The sequence below is a fragment of the Ammodytes marinus genome (assembly GCF_949987685.1).
Source record: "Ammodytes marinus genome assembly, chromosome: 4".
Lineage (NCBI taxonomy): Eukaryota > Metazoa > Chordata > Actinopteri > Uranoscopiformes > Ammodytidae > Ammodytes > Ammodytes marinus.
Genome location: NC_137233.1, coordinates 24,529,275 through 24,549,382, shown reverse-complemented (window position 1 = coordinate 24,549,382; position 20,108 = coordinate 24,529,275). Strand labels below are relative to the sequence as shown.

The 20,108-nt window shown below is 40.7% G+C and overlaps 1 protein-coding gene across 1 annotated transcript; it reads left to right on the top strand.

The window, feature by feature from the left end:
* The first annotated feature begins 2,191 nt into the window (after positions 1–2,191).
* Positions 2,192–19,765, top strand: prkcdb (protein kinase C, delta b). The gene is made up of 17 exons (XM_080026063.1): positions 2,192–2,448; positions 11,764–11,894; positions 12,139–12,411; positions 14,432–14,600; positions 14,830–14,861; positions 14,959–15,044; positions 15,469–15,598; positions 15,722–15,822; positions 15,952–16,033; positions 16,256–16,365; positions 16,725–16,898; positions 17,090–17,181; positions 17,314–17,376; positions 17,512–17,650; positions 17,919–18,107; positions 18,276–18,404; positions 18,560–19,765. Exons 2-17 carry the CDS (start codon positions 11,786–11,788, stop codon positions 18,716–18,718), a joined length of 2,037 nt encoding a protein of 678 aa, XP_079882189.1. The 5' UTR covers positions 2,192–2,448; positions 11,764–11,785; the 3' UTR covers positions 18,719–19,765.
* Positions 19,766–20,108: the final 343 nt, after the last annotated feature.

The following is a 20,108-nucleotide window of genomic DNA, read 5'->3' as shown; positions in this document are numbered from 1 at the left end:
GAAAGTCCCCTTGAAAATAAGGTTACAATGTTTTTAGAGATAAGCCTGACTTGAGCATTGTTTTACCAACATCATGTTGCCATGTATAGACTAAGCCTACCCTTATGTCAGTCTCAGATAAACTGGTCTGGTTTACCTCGAAGCCATGAAGGACCTGTTGAACTACTCTTCGTCTAAAAAACATGCTGTTCTCAGAATTGAAACATGACTTTGGCATACAGGAAAGAATAGGGGATGGGGGATGGCGAACGGCAATGAATTGAAAAAAATAGAGAAAGAAAACAAGGACAGAAAGGCAGCTTAAGTCCGTCACGTCTCTGAAATCTCCATTTTTAGGGATTGGTTTTTCTTCACTCCTTCCCTCCCTCCCTCCGTCTGTTACTCTCATTCCTCACTCCAATGTTTGCCCTGGCACTGTTGGGATGGCAGTAATGGCCATCACAACAGGCACCGTCTGGGTCCCCTTCTCTACACAAGTCTAATTCACACCGAAAATGTAAAGCCAGTTGTTTTATGCGAGATATGCTGTGTCAGGTCATACTAGGTGTTCTCACAGTGAAATAACATAACTGACAGATACATCAATCAGGTTTATCTCCTGCAACATGAAATAACTCAAGCTGGAATTCTTTCATACGTTAAAGGTGCAAGGGTTGATTTTGCATTTCTCTTGCAATCCCAAGTGTAGGCAATAAAATAACTCTATTACCATTGGATGACTTGTAACCTCAGTAAACTATGCTACCCCTGTGTCACAGGTATCATCTTCTAGAGGGGGGTTGTAGTGAGGAGAAAAATCTTGCTTCCCCATTTATTGTAGTTCCCTCTGATCCAGAATTCTGAACAGGACTTAGCACAGTAAGGAGTCACACAAGTTCAAATCCACTTGATATCAGCTGGCAAAGCCATAAGAAGCTTTGTTTGATGGGAGGGGCAGGCAGGGGTGACTGATAAAAAGTCTTTAGTAGTTTAATTGGAGGAATATTCTCAACAACAACTCTTGCACAATGAGGTTATACGTCTCGATAGACAATTTTCCAGGAAGTGAAACTTAAATAAATAAGTAATTTATAGTCAAGTTTTTATGGTTGTGTGTTATATACTGGACACCGGGCTAACATGGCAAATCCTTTGAATCAGTGGGGATGTAATACAACGACAAATTATAATTTTGCATTATCATTAAATTACCAAATTGAAGTGAATGCTTGACTGCCACTTTGTTTCAAGTCTCTCGCAGATTTTTAGTTGAAAAATGTATTGTCCTTTACTTGTCCCGTGCTCCAAATGTTAGTGGTGGTGATGAGGTGGAAAACTTACTGTAGTCTTACTCAGTAATCTTTATGAGCTTTCAACCTTGGTCACCAATTCAGTATGTCATTGTTATACCCTTTAAAGAGCTAAAAATAGGCCTTTAGGAGCTGGGGCAAGCCGTCTAAATTTACAGGCCCTTTCTGTCTTATAGTCGTACAGTTTGGGTGGGTGGGGGCTGATGACTCAGCACCACGTGGACCTCTGTGCTTTGTGTGGCTGAGGAGGAGTGGGAATGTGGAGGTGCTGTGGGCAGGGCCAATGTGGAATACATGGCTGTTGGGATCAGCCCACAAACTGAATTCTCTAAAAAAAAAACCTGTGTGTGTGTGTATGTGTGTGTGTGCGTGTGTGTGTGTGTGTGTAATAGAGAGGGATGGAGAGAGAGATGGACCGGACCAGCTGTGAATCACATTGCATTGATTTTTCTGGTTTGATGGTTCCCCTTCCAAACTTTTTTTGGAACAGAGGGAAAATGTTTCAATGGGACATTATCTCATCAACATCTCTGGTGTTTCCTCAAGGTTTTCTATGATAGCATTTCCTGGAGTTCCTATCTTATCAGTAACTGTTTTATTGATTGTGTGGTAGGCCTATTATTAAGTGTCTGTATTAGTGTTTTGAGTAAGTATTTATACTGATCTTTGTTTGTAATGTAGCCTAAAGCACTTTGTGCAACTGTGGAGATTCACAGTCACACATGTACAGGCCAAGGTGTTCCAAGTAAAACTAAGACACAAATCATTTCGTTGGAATGTTGTTGGTCCAGTCCTACCAGTGTAGGGGAATTAAAATAGCCTAGTACGATACTATTCTAATATCTTCTATACGTGCTACACGGCGTCAGACTTCTGTGTGTCTTTGTGTGTGCGTGTGTGTTTTTGTGTGTCTTTGGGAATTCACCTGCCTGACGTCACACTTTGACTCCTCTGCAGCGCGCGGACACAGAGCCTCAGCACAGAGGCAGGCGCAGAGCTACAGGGAGAGAGACGTTGAATTAACAGCAGCCGACTCGAACACTTCCTCAAACACCATTGAAGATTTTGAAATCGAACTTTTGGGAAATAGAGAGAGAAAAAGCCTTCCCGTGGTGCGAGCTCGTGACCAGTAAGACACTTTTCCTGCTCAGCGGAGGAGGTAAGTCACGGTCAGCATAGAAGCGGTTAAACTCTTGTTCGCGGATGGAATAAAATAAAATAAAAAATTGAGCTCGGTGGGTTAACAGTGGGACTACCACACTCTGACTTGGCGGTTTGCTCTGTAGGGCGTTGGGTTTCAAAAGTCACAATTTTTTTGTTGTTGTCCACTGTTGGTTGTGGCTTAGTAAGACGGAAACAAAGTCCGACTGCAAACGTCGGTTGACATTTATAGAAGTTAGTTTTGGAAGTATGTGGCGTTGGCGTAGGGAATGAGAGGAGTTGCTTTCGCGGAATGTCAACCTCTCCCGCCGCTTTTCAACTGTAGTTACATAACTTTAGTTAAGCCATGTTTCAGTCATGGTTTCAGTGCTTACAGGTCCGCTCAACAACACGAAGGCCTAGGCTATATCACTGGGAAGCCCGGTTTGTGTGCCTCATGCATTCCTCTTGAGAAGTGTTGTATCCTATGGCAACAGAGGAGTCTGTTTCAGGGATGTAGCCGGCTAAAATTGGTGTAAAATGATCACTACGATGAAAAAACAGAGAAACACTCATTTAAAAACAGAAACACTCATTTAACCTTAGCACCTTAGCAGGGCTGTCCCATTGAAATAATGTCCATTTTACAATATAGCATGAGGCAAAGTTGACCTTTGAAACAACGTAATTTCATGACTCAAATTAGGCTACCTGAAATCAACATGTAAAACATAGCTGAATGTTTATTTAACTTCGCTTAAATTCAAACCTTAAACTAACTTAATTTGGGGTGTTTTTAGACGTAGACAAGTATGCCAATCGCAGTGATCCTATAGGCCTACATGCCTTGGGTAAACGAAAAAAGCAGTCAATAATGTAGGCTAGTAGGCCTAGCCTAAGGTCCATAAACTCACCATCGACTCAGCCTACCACAGATTGTAACCAGTTAGTAGTTTTACATCTAAGCTAATTCACACCATGCACTCAACTGAGATTTTTTTTTATGCTTTGCTTGCATTAATTCCCAGGTTTCATCCTTTGTTTTCTGGTATACTTTGGTTTGACAGAAAGCTGCCAGTGTTACTGTCATTACAGAGACAATGCAGATGACAAACAGCAGCCCTCGGCACATTGTTGTCTAACTTGTAGTGGAGCTGCTTTGCGTGTCTCAGCCGAGACAGAAGTCCAGGAGCCGTAAATGACAAATATCCTTTTCTTTTTGCACCCAGGTTTACAAACTCAAACCGCCATAGCATAGCCGACCCTCACCATCCTTCATCACCTTTTGTAGGTGTGGTCAGGCCTTATGTAGAATACTAGAAATGTGCTAACAAAAATAAGTTATACGTGATGACTAAATTGTGTCTGTGTTAAGATTACCATGCGTTATTATGGCCCTAAACAACTCAGCCTTCTGAAACCACCGTAACCGACATGACCTGTCATCTCCCCAGCAGGCTACACAATAAAGAAAGACATGATCCTATTTTGAAATAATCTTTCCATCGCTTACGAAAGTCTTGTGTCACACACACCACAACCCAATTCTTTGTTTGTGGCAAGACTGTTTGTAGCCTGTTGTTATCATTGGAGGCAGACTGTGCAGGTAACCCTATCTGCCTGAATCTGCCTGCAGTTACTGGTGTGTCAATATTGGCTTGTGGCTTGACGAGCTGCTTGGAGGACACGGTTGGGACATCTGCACAGCGAGGAGTCGCCCATGCAGCACTGATCCCTCGACAGTACAACACACTCATAAACACCTCATCCACTTCTTATGATTTAGACATGTTTTAGACTGATATAAAACTGTTCATTAATAAAATGAAATAGAAGTCACTTAGAGCTTGGTGTTGAACTTCTGAAGTACTAGTACTTAAACAAAGATTGTTTATCTTTTTTTTATTGAAATGGTCAAGTTCTGAATGTGAACGACATTTGTAAATACAATAGTATAATTTACCTCTTTTAATAGATATTTCAATCATCATTTTAGGAACTTTATGCTACGTATTACACAAACTGGTGCTCCTTGCGCGGCTGCTTCTTTGTCTTCTTTACCAAAGCTTTGTGAACTGTGAGTAGTGCAGAAATGGACACCTTAATGCATGTGGAGAGGCTGGATTTCTTCCATGCTGGTCTGGCAGGTTTGACATTATGCCAAAAAGTTCAGTGATACTCAGGAGGCAAGCAGAGAAATTAATGGTAGGGTATCATTCCACAACTGACGTTTTTTGTCGCTGTGTAGCAGAGGTTGAACACCCTGTAGGTAGTTATTATCAGCTGATTTGATTTGGTCCTAGGTCCAGTCCACTCAAGGTACCAAGTGAAATTTAAGGAGTCAGTTATCCTGGAATAACAATATCACAACCTCCATTCATCCAACACTGACCTCGAACCAGCTCTCCGTTTTGCTTCTTCAAATCTCATTAATTTTTCTTTCCTGTCCTACTGACTTGTTCGCTGGGTGTCCGTGTTCAAGTGTGAGAAAGAGAGGAAAGCATATAGTTGAAAATCACAGAAGAGTTGTACAATGCCGATTCTAATGTTTTATTAGCCGTGGATGTTGGTATCTGTAGTTGCATCCATAACAAACTGTCCGCTGACACAACCTGTGCTTGTGCGTTAGTGTGTTGTTTGGTGGGGGGGGGGGGGGGGGTGTTAGATATTAACTTTGGTTTGTGAAAGAAAGAAAGTCTTTGATTCTTGCCTGCCACTCTCCACTGAAGTTCATTAAAGGCTGCTTTGTTCAAGGTTATTAGTGTGTGTGTGTGTGTGTGTGCATGGTCAACTTACCTACTTTATAGGTGGGAGTTAATACGTTAATAATACCACCTTGCCTTAGTGAAAGATTGTGGATTAAGGAACATTTTGTGTCACTTGCTCTGTTGTGTTTGCATGAATTTCTCTCATGGAAGAAAAATGTGCCCAAACTTTTTATAGAATTTAACATAAATTTCCATTTTACCAGGGCATTTGTAATGCGCTTCAGCTCCACTCTTTCAAAAGCTAGTGACTGAGTTGATTGATCAATATAGAGCACTAATATCTAATCGAAATATTAATATAATTCCTCATGTTTGGATACATAACTGGATGCAGATCTGGACCCAGAAGAACAGAGAAAGCTTCTAAAATTATTCAAACGGAAAATGTATAGTATTGACAGAGGTATAGTTAGAGCACTATGTTCTTTCCGAGTGCTTTTCTAGCTGTATTTGAGGCTATACGAAACAATATTCCACCAGACGCCTATAATCAACAGCACTATCACAGTTGGCAACATGCCCTTCTCCATAATTACTGTTTAATTTCACATGTGGGGGGGATGGTCTTTCTTTGAGCTTTCATAAAGAGCAACTTCATGATGTTTACTTACATAACTACACAGGTTATTAGTATTTAGGCGCGGGTGTCGCCTGGCTGAGCCCTACGTTGCTTGTTCAGGTTCATTATAATCTAGTGAAGCGTGTTTGTTCAGCTCTAAATTTCCAGTGCCGCCGACTGGCCCAGCTCCATCCAGCCAGGCTGTTCGGGATCTGTTGTGGAGACACCTTTTATGTCTTTCGCTCGGCTTTGCACTCCCTTTCTCTCTCTCTCCCATTATTGTGTACAGTCAGGAAACCGCATGTCTTGAATTAACTGTGAAAGGAACACAAAACTGGAGGACTGAAGAGAAAATAGTGTGTTTTAATTCTTTAACTGAAAGGTGTTTTATGTGCAGACTGAGAAGGACGCAGCTTCCTTATTTTCTTCCTTCTCATTTCTCCATATTGCCTGATATTGATAACATATATTTTTACAAGATACAGTACATGATGTTTCAAATACTTCCTGGTTTAACTTGAAAGTACCAACAGGGCTGCATCAAGTGAGCTAGAACAGACCAAACATGACATACTCTCTCATAGATTAAAAATGACGGATCTCTCTTAAGTAATGTAAGGAAGGTTTGACATTGCAGTGTGACATGTATTTGGTTAGGTTTCGTTAAACCAGGAGGTTGATCTGTAACCTGCGTTCTAGTTTTCGTCATCAACTTTCTTCAACATCAGGTCCGGCCGGTTTTTATTGCTTACAGTCGTCTTCTGTCACTGAGGGAGTCATCATTTCCAACCTTCACGAAGCCCTCTCACAACCCCACGTCATCTGTAAAGATATTCTGTCAGCCAGGTCAAAAGATATTCAAATGAGTCTAAAGAATCAACTCTACTGGTATGTCTTCTTCACAGCAGACTTTTTCTATTTGTGTGTCTCGGTAAAAAAAATAAAATGAGTTACTTTGTGGCTGCATTCCATTTAGGCGAGATAGCTCCTGACATTGTGGCTATTAGTGACAGTTGATTTTCAATCAAAATATCTGCTGTGAGAAAGTTTATTTAGGTATAAGTGCCTCTAGTCCGGAGAGTCTTTTTATAGAAAAAAATAAATATTAAGCATGGTTGGCTTTGGCCTAGTACTTCTAGATTTACATTATACAAATGCTGCACAGTCACAAAGCTTTTGGATGTTTACATAGTTATGTTGTGTGTGTTTACCTTGTTGTCCATCACACTAATTGTCAATTTAAACAATGTCTGGGGTTTAAGTGCACTCTCAGCTATAATACAATGGTGTGTATACATCACATGAACGATGTTGGTGGTACCCCTTAATACATTGATGGAGGATAACTTGGGAATTCAATTGCAATAAAAATAACTTTGAGTTAATCTTGTTTAGTACTGTCTGAAGTCCACAACCCATAGACATTCAGCATACATATATTTCCTAGTGATGCGTTAACATGCATGTACTGCAGCCATACTCACTTATTGCCTGTTTTAGGGTCCCTTTGCCTTGTGTCTGCCAATTAAACACAAGTATACTTAGTTGGACTGAAGTCAGGTTACTGACTCCTCTATTCAGGAGAACACATCCCACTCTCGGCCCATATACTATTTGGTTGTCTTGTCTACATGTTAAAGATTGTGTCCTGTTGGATTGTCCTAAAACAGAGGGACAACACTGTTCATCACCGAATATAGATGTAAACATCTGCAACACAAGCTCCTTTCTCATGTCAACAAACCTTCCTTCTAATTATGTAACAAGAGGGGAGTTCAAGCTTGGGTAAACCATTCATCAATGCTGTGTTTTCAAACATTCACACATTATTATAAAAAAATTGTATTTCCAATTCAGCTACTAGCAGTGCAGAATTGGACATACATGTGCATTTATTATTAGAACATAATTCACACAATAATTCTTGTTCATTATGTAAAATAATTGCTGTTGTTGCTCTCTGTGTAATTGTACCTGTCTTCATTCAACCCGCCGGTGAAAGGTTGGCGAGCAGAAGCTCCCTGACCTGCTAGACCTGCTTGATCACTTCTTCCACTGAATGATATCTCCACTCATTCAGTACACTAAACCTCTGACTTGTTTTTGGTGCACCGCTGCGCATGAGATGGATTATTGCGTATGACGTGTAGACATTCATGCATCCCTGACTCCATTATTTGTTATGTTGAATGCATTTAATGCGATGGAAGATGTCGTCAACCAAAGATTATTTTCCTTGTTGTACGGCTGTGTATTGTTGAGGACTTCACGATACGATACATATCATGATATATTGCGAAATTATATAGCACAATACATTGCGATACGATGTCCATTGCGATATATTACGATATCACATAGTTCAATCAAAATGAAAAAACAGAGTTGAAATACAAGTTGGATGCATGCTGTACAATCTGGATGTTCTTCAGCCCAAACTTAAATTCAAACTCAAAACCCGTCAATCAATTTAATTAATTTTAATATCGATATTTTAGCACAGCCCTACCTTGTTGTATACCTGTCTACTTATTTAATTGGCTACTTCCTGGAATTTGAAATTGTGTTGTCCTGTTCATCACAAGATTAACTGTGGCACAAATCATTTTTTTGTAGTTAGTTTTAGGGGTGAGTGACCATTCTATTCCGGCTGTTTGGGGTTGCTGAATGTCTGATTTTACATGGAATTGCTTGTTTCTTCCAATAAATGATGATACATCGCATATTTTGGTTTACATATCAGCCTATCAATAATGCCATTAATTAAATTTGAAAATAACTAAAGACATGGCCTTCACATAACAAGAACTTAACGCATGATACACTGATTCTAAAGTCAATAGCATTCAAAGCACATAGTTTTGGAAATGGAGCACTTCTTAAACTTTGTGAGAGCTGAAAGGATTTGCCACAGAAATGTTCGTGTGAAGTCAAGTGGCATTTAAAGACATGTTATGGCTTTGTGTTGTGTTCCCTGCACATAATACCTTCTTCCAGTAAATTATGATTATTGCATTCTTTTCTGTTGTTTCCGCGTTACTTAACACATACTTCACAAGCAGGTAGTCCAGCTTTACATTCCTCAGCACTTGGCAGTAATATAACTGCTCACTGAGGACACACACACACACACACACACACACACACACACACACACACACACACACACACAACAGACACTGGAAGTTGACCTCATTGTAGCTGGATCTAGTAAAGGCAAATCTGGTGATATCAATGACTCTTCATGTCCACTGGCCTGACTTCCAGTGGGTTGTCTATCTTTTTTCTTTCCCTCTCTTTTGCTCTTTTCCTGTACCCACCCCTTCCCCAATTGCATGTGCTCATTTTTTCCACTCTCTCTGGGGAAACAAGGCTCCCTTTTCTGTGTGTGTGTGTGTGTGTGTGTGTGTGTGTGTGTGTGTGTGTGTGTGTGTGTGTGTGTGTGTGTGTGTGTGTGTGTGTGTGTGTGTGTGTGTGTGTGTGTGTGTGTGTGTGTGTGTGTGTGTGTGTGTGTGTGTGTGTGTGTGTGTGTGTGTGTGTGTGTGTGTGTGTGTACGTTTGAGAAGTGGAGTGGAGAGAAAATTTGACATCAAAAGAGAATGTCTTTGTGTATTTCACATCTGGAAAACTCGATGACTTGATTTAATATTGTTGTTGTTTTTTGTGTGTCTGTATGTCTGTCTGTCTGTGTGCCTTAATAGTTCTTGACCCTTCTGACCTCACTCAGAAGCAGTTGCTTGTTTAGACCCTCATCTTTAGCAGCAAAAACAGAGATTAGTCATTCTCAGCCCAGTGGCGACACTGCTAAGGAGGACAGCTGGAAATGCACATGTGGCTGAAATATGCATTCTCTATTACTGTAGCTTTAGCCCCATACAACATGTCTAACCTTTTATGTAGGCCTATACATATGGATCTGAGTAGAGGCTTAAATTCACATTTTTCACATTTCATTCTGTATGCCGTAAATGAATGTCCTCTTTTATATGTTTGTAAATACACAGAAAGTTTGCTGTAAACCAGTCCACGAAATCTAAGTCAAAGATTTTGTTAGGATGCCATTTGGGTGGCCAGTTAACTTAACATTGAACTGGGCTGTTGACATTTTCTGACCTGCATGCGCTGGCCACTGAGTAACTGACTTTTGGAGCCGTTGGGTCAAGAGGTTTGCTCAAAGGGCACCTTAGTGACGGCCCCTGAGATGTCAGTGTAAGTTATTAACAGATTTTTCGTGCTTGTCCAATCTTTTCATTTCAAAGCGTCACTCAGCGAATCTGGATCTAAGTGGAGTTCAAAATAGCAAGTCGTTTACATTTGTAGGCTGAGTATAACATTTAACATATCACAGTGCACGCTGGTTCATTCATCTGAGGGAGGGACCTCATAATGCATGACATTCAGCAATGTGAAAAGAAACATGAACACAAACAAAACATCTCTTCTTATAAATGACAAATGATAAATTATTTAAGCAAAAGGCTAGCACATTCCTGTCCAGGAGTTTCATCTACGTGTTAATTATCCTATTAGAGAAGGACATTCCTCTGTGCATTTTGCTATTAGAAATGACTGTACAGGAGAGTCTTTCCATGGAGCAGTGAAACATTGTGTGGCTAAAATGAGATGCTGTTTGTCTCAAATCACCAAAATTATATTAATGGAGCAAGAGACCAAAGTTAAAAGAGATCCAGAGTTAAGGAAAGCTCACTTTGTGGAGGAATTTTGTGGTATATTATTGCTACTTTGGGAACAGGGTTGTGGACTAATGTGTCCTCTTGGTCCTTCTAGTCTGTGACTTAGCACATGTGTAACTCTGATTTAAGACGGCCCTGATAACAGAAAAGGATCTTGTGTCTCGTGTTGAAAAAATGTATTAACATTCAAAGGATTTAAAATGTGTGTGTATGTGTATAGCAATCACATAAATTAATTGCTGAGTGTGAGAGGAAATAATGTATCAACAGGTTATACTTATACCGAAACTGAACCACACTACTTTCTAATTATCGCGTGAAGACGTATTGAAGAGACTACTGTTAACACCTAAAATGACTATGACTAAGGAAGTAAACGAAACACTGAAGAAATCTGTCAGTGGAGCAATTCCTCTTTAATGAGGCAAGCGGATGGACACTTTTGCAAGCTGTATTTTCTGTTTCATTTTTGAACATATGAAATTACACATATAATTCAACTGCAATTTGGAATGTAGAAAGTGAGAATGAATGCATTGTAGCTTGACTTATACAACAAAAGAGGAATACCTTTACAAAGGACTAAAACTCTGGGTATTTTTTCTTTTCCATCAAAATAGATCAAAAACTGCAGTTTTCAGAAATGGCCGTCAGACAGACTGATGCTAGACAAAACAAAGTAGCAAAATAGCACTACTAGAACCTCCTCTCATAAAAGATTAAATGTAATACTGCTTGTTTACTCAAAACTGACAATGCTGGTGCAAGTAATGGCAATTTTTTCTAAGATGTGTAGTGCTCCAAGAGTCATCTAAAGACTGGCCACTGATCCAAATATAAATAGCCAAGTAGAGACACTTGTGAATAAAGAATAATCAACCTGGGTTGAAGAACATTATTTAAAAAAAATGTATGTGCAAAGTAACGGTAAAGTTGCAAAGAGACTAAACTATTATCTTATTTTAACCTCTGTATTTCTTTTTCCTTATCGCTTGGACTTGAAATGTGAGGATTTAGATGTTCTGTTTTTGTATCTCTTTCATTTCCTCAACATGCCCTAATGTGTGCACAGTTTGGGATTACCACTCTAGTTCTACTTGCCTCGTTACTGGCAGGTAGTTTCCAAATGTGTGTCTTGAGTCACAGTCTTCTACTTCCTCTTTAGTTTCAATCTAAGGACACTGATAGCTGCGGCCTCCCTTAATTCTTGTTTTAGCTGCAGAACTTAAGCAATCCAAGTGTGTGTGTGTGTGTGTGCGTGTGTGCTTATGTGCATGTGACGTTCTAACTGTGAGTTTTTGTCTTTCTTTCAGGCAGCTAAGGTGAGCAGTAAACATGGCACCCTTCCTGCGTATCTCCTTCAACGCTTATGATGTTGGTGCTCTGCCTCCTCTGTCCGACCCTCCCATCTGTGCCGTCAAGATGAAGGAGTCTGTCAACACAGGTATGTACAGATACGCACACACGTCTGCGGTTGTAATGATCTAGATAGGGGAGTGGCACAGTTAGTAGGGAGACCAGGCGTCCTAAGTTTAATTGCATTTTACCACCATCTGCTGTTCTCAAAAATCCATAAGCAAACTGACCCTGTGTTAGCTCCAGTAGCTTTGTTCTGTAGTCATATCTCTGCTGGGACTTTGCTGAGAAAGCGAAAGAAAAAAAGACTAATGTTTATTTCCCGATAACAGAGCGAGGAAAGACCTTGGTCCAGAGGAAGCCCACCATGTATCCAGCCTGGAAGTCCTGTTTTGATGCTCACATCTATGAGGGGCGTGTCATAGAAGTGGTCCTCATGCAGAGCACTGAGGAGCCCTTGGCCAAGGCCACAGTGGGAGTGTCTGTACTGGCGGAACGCTGTAAAAAATCTAAGACCAACAGCTCCGCTGAGTTCTGGGTGGACCTGCTTCCTTCAGGGAAGGTCCAGATGGCTGTACAGTTCTACCTGGAGGACACTGATGCAGGTAACTGCTGTAACTTTAAGCCAGTGGGAACTTGAACTAAATAGTTAAAGTTCAGAAGGAAATATATCTATAACTTATTTAGTAATTTGTTTTTTTAAAGTGTTGAACAGTCAACAATGTAATTCATCAGTACTGTACGAGTGTGGTATGATCGGATTGTAATGACAGTGGATTCGCCATCCCACAACTGACATTATAAATATACTGTATGTATCATCACCTTTTTCAGAGTCAGGCCGCAATCTCTCCTGTGAAATAAACAAACTAGTCCAGCTTTGGTAGATCATTTAAAAGTTCATTGCGTAAATAAAGCAGATGATTTCAATACAAATATCTACACAACCTATAAAACAGTGTTCCTTGACTTGGATTCGAACCCGAGCTGCGGCGGTGAGAGCGCCGAATCGTAACCACTAGACCACCGGGGAATGGTGTTACTCTGAAAGATGATACTTTTCTGTACATAGCCCTTGGCAAAGAAGACCTTCCCCATCTCGCTCCTTCCCCTTCCCCCTCTCTCATGTAGACTCAAAGAAAGTTACTTTCCTTCAGTGTTATTATATAATGCCCTCAAAGGATTCCACATCTGCTGTGCATTTTCTTGCACTGTCTACACACAACCATAGCTTAACATGTCGGTTATTTAGGACCTCTCTGAGGAGTTGGGAGTCGTCATGCTCTGGGCCAACTGCCATACAATAAACTTCTGCTCACTCTGAACTATTTCTCTTGATACAGTGTAGGTTACTTATGTGTTTTACCTTACTTATGTGTTGCGGTATATCAGGGGCCGTATTCACAAAACATTTTATCTTAGTGCTAAAAGTAGTGTGAGAGGGTAGGGTGAGATTTACAATAGTTTCTGTTCAGGGGGAGTTTCTGCGTGGGTGCAGCACAGTTGGAGGGTTGGAGAGGGTCATGAGAGAGGGGTGTGTCTACTGTTACAAAAAGAGCTCCATACTATCATCAGCTCCCTCCTACACACTCCACAGGTTTCCTGAAAAGCAGACCTGGAGTATTTTTAGACATGTGTGAACTGAGAAAAAGCCCTTAACACAGTCTGCCTCCCTTGTCTGTCTTCTCTCTCTTGCCCTTTCTCCCACTCCAACTTTCTTGGCTCAGCTTACTGAAGTGCTGCCCAAACATAAACAACTGTCAGTAGAAATTGCGATTGAGAGGAAATTATCTTATCTCCCTCCCCTCATCACTCTTCCCACTTTTCCCTGTCCATCAATTGTCTGTTTAAGGCTACTCCTCCTTTCCCTATGTCTCGCCCCTCCCTGACTCTTCCAGAGTTTCTGCCTTCTTTGTTTACCTCTCTCACGCCTCTTTCCCTGTCTTCTGTTGGGGACTTTTGACCCCACTAAGTTGATTTGCGTCAGGCGACTGTGGCTCAGTTGGTAGAGCGGGTCGGCCGATGATCAAAGGGTTGGAGGTTTGATCCCCGCTCTGCCACTTGTGTCATAGTTGTTGTGTCCTTGGGCAAGACACTTCACCCACCTTGCCTCGTGTGAATGTCGATAGTTAGCCTGCTATCGGTGTATGAATGAGTGTGTGAATGGTAACGTGTAAATGGGAACAGGTCTCCCTTGCAAAAGAGTCTTCGGACTCAATGGGATATACCTGTATAAATAAAGGTTAAAGAAAAGAAAATGGCGGAGCCGCTTATCCAAGATGACGTTCTTCTCTATTTACCTTCCATTTAACAGCATCGACTGTGTTGTCCTTCTCTACCTAATAGGTATTTTTGACTAAATACTGCCTAGCCATTATACTTGATGACTGGTATATGATAATACCCACTGCGACTTAATTTAGGGAACATCAATACATTTCTTCATCTTGAGTGTAAAAAATTATTGGGTGTTTAAATGACTGATTAACAGGACTACCACTTCATCCCTTGTATCAATTTGATTTGTCAATGGAAATCCATACAATGTGTATTTTTAAAATACTAAACTGTAGATGGAGTAGAAATACATCAGCTTGATTTAAAAAAAAATAATTCTCCCTTCAGCACAGTGTAAGCCTTCCGTGAGGGTTCCCCCTGAGGACGGAGTCATGACCCTCAACAGGAGGAGAGGAGCTTTCAAGCAGCCCAAGGTTCACAATATCAAGGAACACGAGTTCACCGCCACCTTCTTCGGCCAGCCCACCTTCTGCTCTTTCTGCAAAGAGTTCCTCTGGTGAGACGCCAACTCCTGCCTTACTATTATGTTTGCATACTCTAGCTGAGGAGCATAATACTTCTTTCACCTTCAGTATGTTTTGAATATCTGTTGAATTCTGTTGAAAACCATCCAATGTATTGCTCTAATATCAGCAGCCATATTTCTCTTAGTTATTGCAAAGGAAAATCTATTTTTTATACCACCCACTACAAGAGTTTAATTAAAATCCTTTTCTCCCATACAGGGGGCTCAACAAGCAAGGCTACAAGTGCAGACGTGAGTGCTTCATCAACAGCTATCTGCATGTTTAACATGTTTTATCCTTTGGAATTCTTAAGAGCTAACACAATATTTGGTCCTTTATGTCACCCAGAATGCAACGCAGCAATCCACAAGAAATGCACCGAATTACTCATCGGCAAGTGCACCAAGTCAGCAACCAACAGTAGTGATACTGTGGTGAGCAGAGTTAATGTTATCCAACATCAATGCATAACCCCACCTCAGATTTGACTTTGAAAATTATTTGAATTTTATTTTTCCAAAATAGCTTTAATTCATTTTTCCAGCTTTGGTTCAGAAACTTTATATGTTCACTTGTTTCATTTGTTAAATTTTTCTTTATTAAATCAAAGCAATACAATCAGTTTTTCATGAATCAAGGTTTAAACTCTTTTCTGTTCAACTTCATACAGATCCAACCAAAGTTCACACAAAACGTAATTGTTAGAATGAATATTTAAATCACCGGACATCTATGTTCAAGAATGCCTAGTGTTATTTCATTTTGACTTTTACCTGCCCCTCATAGTCACACATGTGTCTACTTGTATTATCAAATAGCAGATGTCTGTGGCTTTAATGGACTCCTGTGTGTTTCTAGTACAAGAAAGAGCGCTTCAAGATTGATATGCCGCATCGCTTCAAGTACTATAACTACAAGAGCCCAACATTCTGTGACCACTGTGGCAGTCTGCTGTGGGGTCTCTTCAAGCAGGGCCTGAAATGTGTTGGCAAGTCTTTTTTGTTTGTCTTAAATGATATATCTGTATTGGGCCTGTCTTCTGCCATGTCTGACATTTTAATTTCTTTCATTGCATTCCCTTACCTCACATGACCAATCCATTTGTCAACAGACTGTGGCATGAACGTACATAGTTACTGTCAAGAGAAAGTGGCCAATCTGTGCGGAATCAACCAGAAACTATTGGCAGAGGCTTTGTCCCAAGTCACCCAGGTTTGCACAGCAACACACTTTGTTTGTTTTATTTTTTGTTGACTATACTACGCGTACATTTTATGCCAGCATTATTGGTTGTGACTGTAAAGTGTCAGCAACATTTCAGCCAGCTTTTTTCATCCCTAGAAATCTATGAAGAAGCCTGATGACAATGCAGCAGATATTGGGATCTACCAAGACATCAATAAACCAACAGCAGACCCTAGTGGTAAGATGTGGGCACTGTAGCACTCACTGTAGTACAAAGTTGTTTGATATAAATCAGGATGTATCTTTAGGAGTAAAAATAGGTGTGGTACTGTCGGTAATAGTCGGTTTAACTTTATTTAAACTAAATATTTACCCTTTTGTTGTATGAGTTTGCATGCATATTTGCATTCAGCTTTGCATTTGGATTTATTCAGTGTGTGCAAATGTGTTTTTGTCGCAGGTGGCAAGGGCTTGAGCCCAGCCACATCTGCATCTACAGGTCCCCGGGTACGCCTCACCCTCAGCCACCTGACCTTCCACAAGGTGCTGGGAAAAGGCAGCTTTGGCAAGGTAGGCTCCTAATCTTTGAAATCCTTTTCTGGATTTAACCTGAAATAATTGTGTGGACATAAAAATGGAAGAGTCTTCATTCTGGAAATTGCAGTAAAATATGCAGAAACAGTCTATATCTTCATTTTTTGTGAGCAGTGTCCAGCAATTAGAAGTGGAATAAGTGCTCAATTCTTATCATGTTATTGTTTCTTAGTGTACACAGTTTTTCATTTATTTATTACCACCTCTGCTTGAGGTTTTTATTAATAACATATTTCTTAAGAAAACATGTCCCTGCTGCTTTTTGGTTGGTTGATAGATGAGAAAATAGCTTGGTTATTGATATGTATTTACACCACTGGGTTTTGACTCCTCAGGTGCTGCTGGCAGAGCTTAAGGGGCAGGGGCAGTACTTTGCTGTAAAGGTTCTGAAGAAGGATGTGGTTCTCATGGATGATGATGTGGAGTGTAGCATGGTGGAGAAAAGAGTCCTGGCCCTTGCCTGGGAGAACCCTTTCCTGACACACCTCTACTCCACATTCCAGTCCAAGGTAAAATGACACATACATCGGACTGGTAAAGCTTTTAAAAGTGTGTTCCAGGGCCACAGTGGCAATAGTGACAACTCCCTGTGGTTGATAAAGACACACACTCCCAGTGCCCGTTATATGAATCTCTCAATCACTCTACATGTCTCATTTGTGTGAGAAAGTGAGCTGATAATAATGTGCTGTGTGCGCAGGAGCACCTCTTCTTTGTAATGGAGTACCTGAATGGCGGCGACTTGATGTTCCACATCCAAGACAAAGGCCGCTTCGATATCACCAGAGCCACGTAAATACACAGAGATACACTGACGATTAATACAGCAACTGACATTTTTTCCACAATGGAGGATCTGTATCTTCAGCTCTTAATCACAGTAAACCCATGTGTAATGGTTGTTTTGCACATTTCAACTTTCAGGTTCTATGGTGCTGAGATAATAGTGGGACTGCAGTTCCTCCACTCCAAAGGCGTTATCTACAGGTAAGACCCAACCACCACTTTGAACTTATGTCTCTGGTCTCTATTTTCAACATCTCACTACAACAGAGTGGATTGTTGCAGTGTTAAGACAGAATAAGCTGTAGCTTATATCTCTGTTCCCGTGTCTTTCCTCAGAGATCTGAAGCTGGACAATGTTATGCTGGACAAGGATGGACACATAAAGATAGCTGACTTTGGCATGTGCAAAGAGAATGTGTTTGGAGAGGCCAGAGCCACGACATTTTGTGGAACACCAGACTATATCGCACCAGAGGTTAGCTGGCTGATGTCTCTTAAATTATTTAGTAAATGTGACAATGCTTACTCACCTTGACAAGCATCCCTTCATTCATTCACATTATTTATGCCCCTTAGTGGTCATTATGAGGAATGGCAGTGTCTGTACACGTCACGTAATTAAAACGATTCCCTTGGCATCTGCAATACTGGGGAACAGCAGCAGAGTGCTTCCATATTCTAGATAGTGTGTGTACTTGTTTTCCTTACTAATGTCTGTATTGTGAACCTGTCTCTGATCTCAGATCCTGCTGGGACAGAAGTACACCTTCTCAGTAGACTGGTGGTCTTTCGGTGTGCTGGTGTATGAGATGCTGATCGGTCAGTCGCCTTTCCAAGGAGATGATGAGGATGAGCTGTTCGAGTCCATCAGGTCGGACACCCCTCACTACCCTCGGTGGATCACCAAGGAGGCCAAGAGCCTGATTGAGCTGGTAAACTACCAGGATACATTCATTATTAGGCACCTTTTTATATCCTACATGTGAATTGCTTTCAGTGCGTACATTACTCCTAATCACAACAACATTGTACAGGGAGATGTAATGTCTTTTTTTTTATTACCAAAATGACTGACTTTCTTCTATCGATCATTATTTCAGTTGTTTGAGCGAGATCCCAGTCGCAGGTTGGGCGTGGTAGGAGACATCCGTGCACATCCGTTCTTCAAAACCATCAACTGGCCAGCACTGGAGAATAGAGAAGTGACCCCTCCTTTTAAGCCCAAAGTGGTATGAGCCTATGATTTTTGAAACTAAACAAACTATGTGAACGTGTGTACCTAAAATCAATTGGGGAAAATTGTATTACCTGCATGCAAGACATAGATGACTTCAGAATGCTTTGTAACATTAACCTAGTAAAATCCCTGACCTGCTACCCACAGAAATCTGCAAGTGACTGCAGCAACTTTGACCGAGAGTTCCTGAGCGAGAAGCCACGGCTGTCACACGCGGACAAGAACCTCATCGACTCCATGGACCAAACAGCATTTGCTGGCTTCTCCTTCGTCAACCCCAAACTGGAACAAATGATTAGCAAATGAAACACACTAAATGGTTTCCCTGAGAACACAGTCTCAGCCCAGTACTTATTCTATTCCTTTAATCAACAATGGTCTAAGTTCAACTGGATGGATAACAAAAACGTAAAGAGATATGGCCTTGACTGTGACTTCTTTAGTTCCTCTATCAGGGGATGAGGTACAATGTAACCAGGATGTTTGCTGTCATCAGAAAGCAATAGCGCTGACTCAGCTGTCAAAATGTTTGGGTGCATAAACGAATATAACGCATCAGGAAATGAAGGGCGATTTTTAAGGAAACCAGTACTATCCTAATCAATGCCAGGGGAGACAGTCAATGATGCAATCTGGTTTCTTCTACTTTTGTGTAATTTTTCCCCGTGATCCCACTCTAAATCTAATCATCATCATGTACTGTATCTGAAAATTCACACGCACTAGCATCCCTTATTTAGTTATACAATTATATATATATACACACCTGGTATCGCACATGCAGGTTAAGAGAGATAAGTGGTGCATACTATATTCACTCTCACCCTGTGCGCTTTGCAAGCTGCATGCCTGCTGTTTCCGAACATAATAGTTTACTCCATCACTGGCTGCACTTTCTTGAGAATCAGGAGGTGCTGTAAAAGACAATTTTTTAAATTTAACGCATATAGAAGTCTTGTCTCCTTTTGTGTGCCATTGTTGTCCAAACCTTTTGCTGTACATCACAATGAAACATAGTGCAAACAATTGTTCCATTCAGAATATTAATTTTGAGAAGCTGTTTTAAGACTTTACTGGAAAATTGCAGCAATGGTATGGTACTACCCCTGTATGTCTACATGTGTTGAAGGATGTGTTATTTTATGTTGGGAGGGATGGGCATTTCACTGTAAGCATAGGGTCTTTACATGTGTTATAATACTTGAATGTAGGAATTTATAACGTCAAAATAATGCTGTATACAGAAAATATAATATGCAATTTACCATGAGCTGTCTGTGAGTTAAGGGTGTCGGCTACTTTTTTACTCTCATCTTTTACATCTGATTATGAATAAATATATTGTAAACTCTATATCCCATTCGCTTGAACTTATTTTGTATTTCTTTTACATTTGTTGTGGAATTGCATGTCACAAGGCTTGATATAGGCTATAGACGCTCTTACAATGACAAATGATTTGGTAAATAGTTGCATACCATAGAAATTCTACTATCAAACACTGCATTCCTGCTATTAGGGCGAGGTCCTCTGGTCACTGCTAGTTTCCAGTTATTGTCTGCTGCAGGCTCCTTTGTGGTGCTTTGACATGACACTGTGCCAACGCACCTTACTAAGGTCACCCTAAGGAGTTTGCTGGGATATGACCATATGACAGGGTGTGCTGTCACCTAGAGGTCAGGTGCTGTAATTGTAC

Coding starts and splice junctions, on each gene's coding strand:
- prkcdb (XM_080026063.1), top strand. CDS start 11,786: ATGGCACCCTTCCTGCGTATCTCCTTCAACGCTTATGATGTTGGTGCT. Junction 12,412..14,431: donor CCTGGAGGACACTGATGCAG/GTAACTGCTGTA, acceptor TTCTCCCTTCAG/CACAGTGTAAGCCTTCCGTG. Junction 17,182..17,313: donor TTCGATATCACCAGAGCCAC/GTAAATACACAG, acceptor TTCAACTTTCAG/GTTCTATGGTGCTGAGATAA.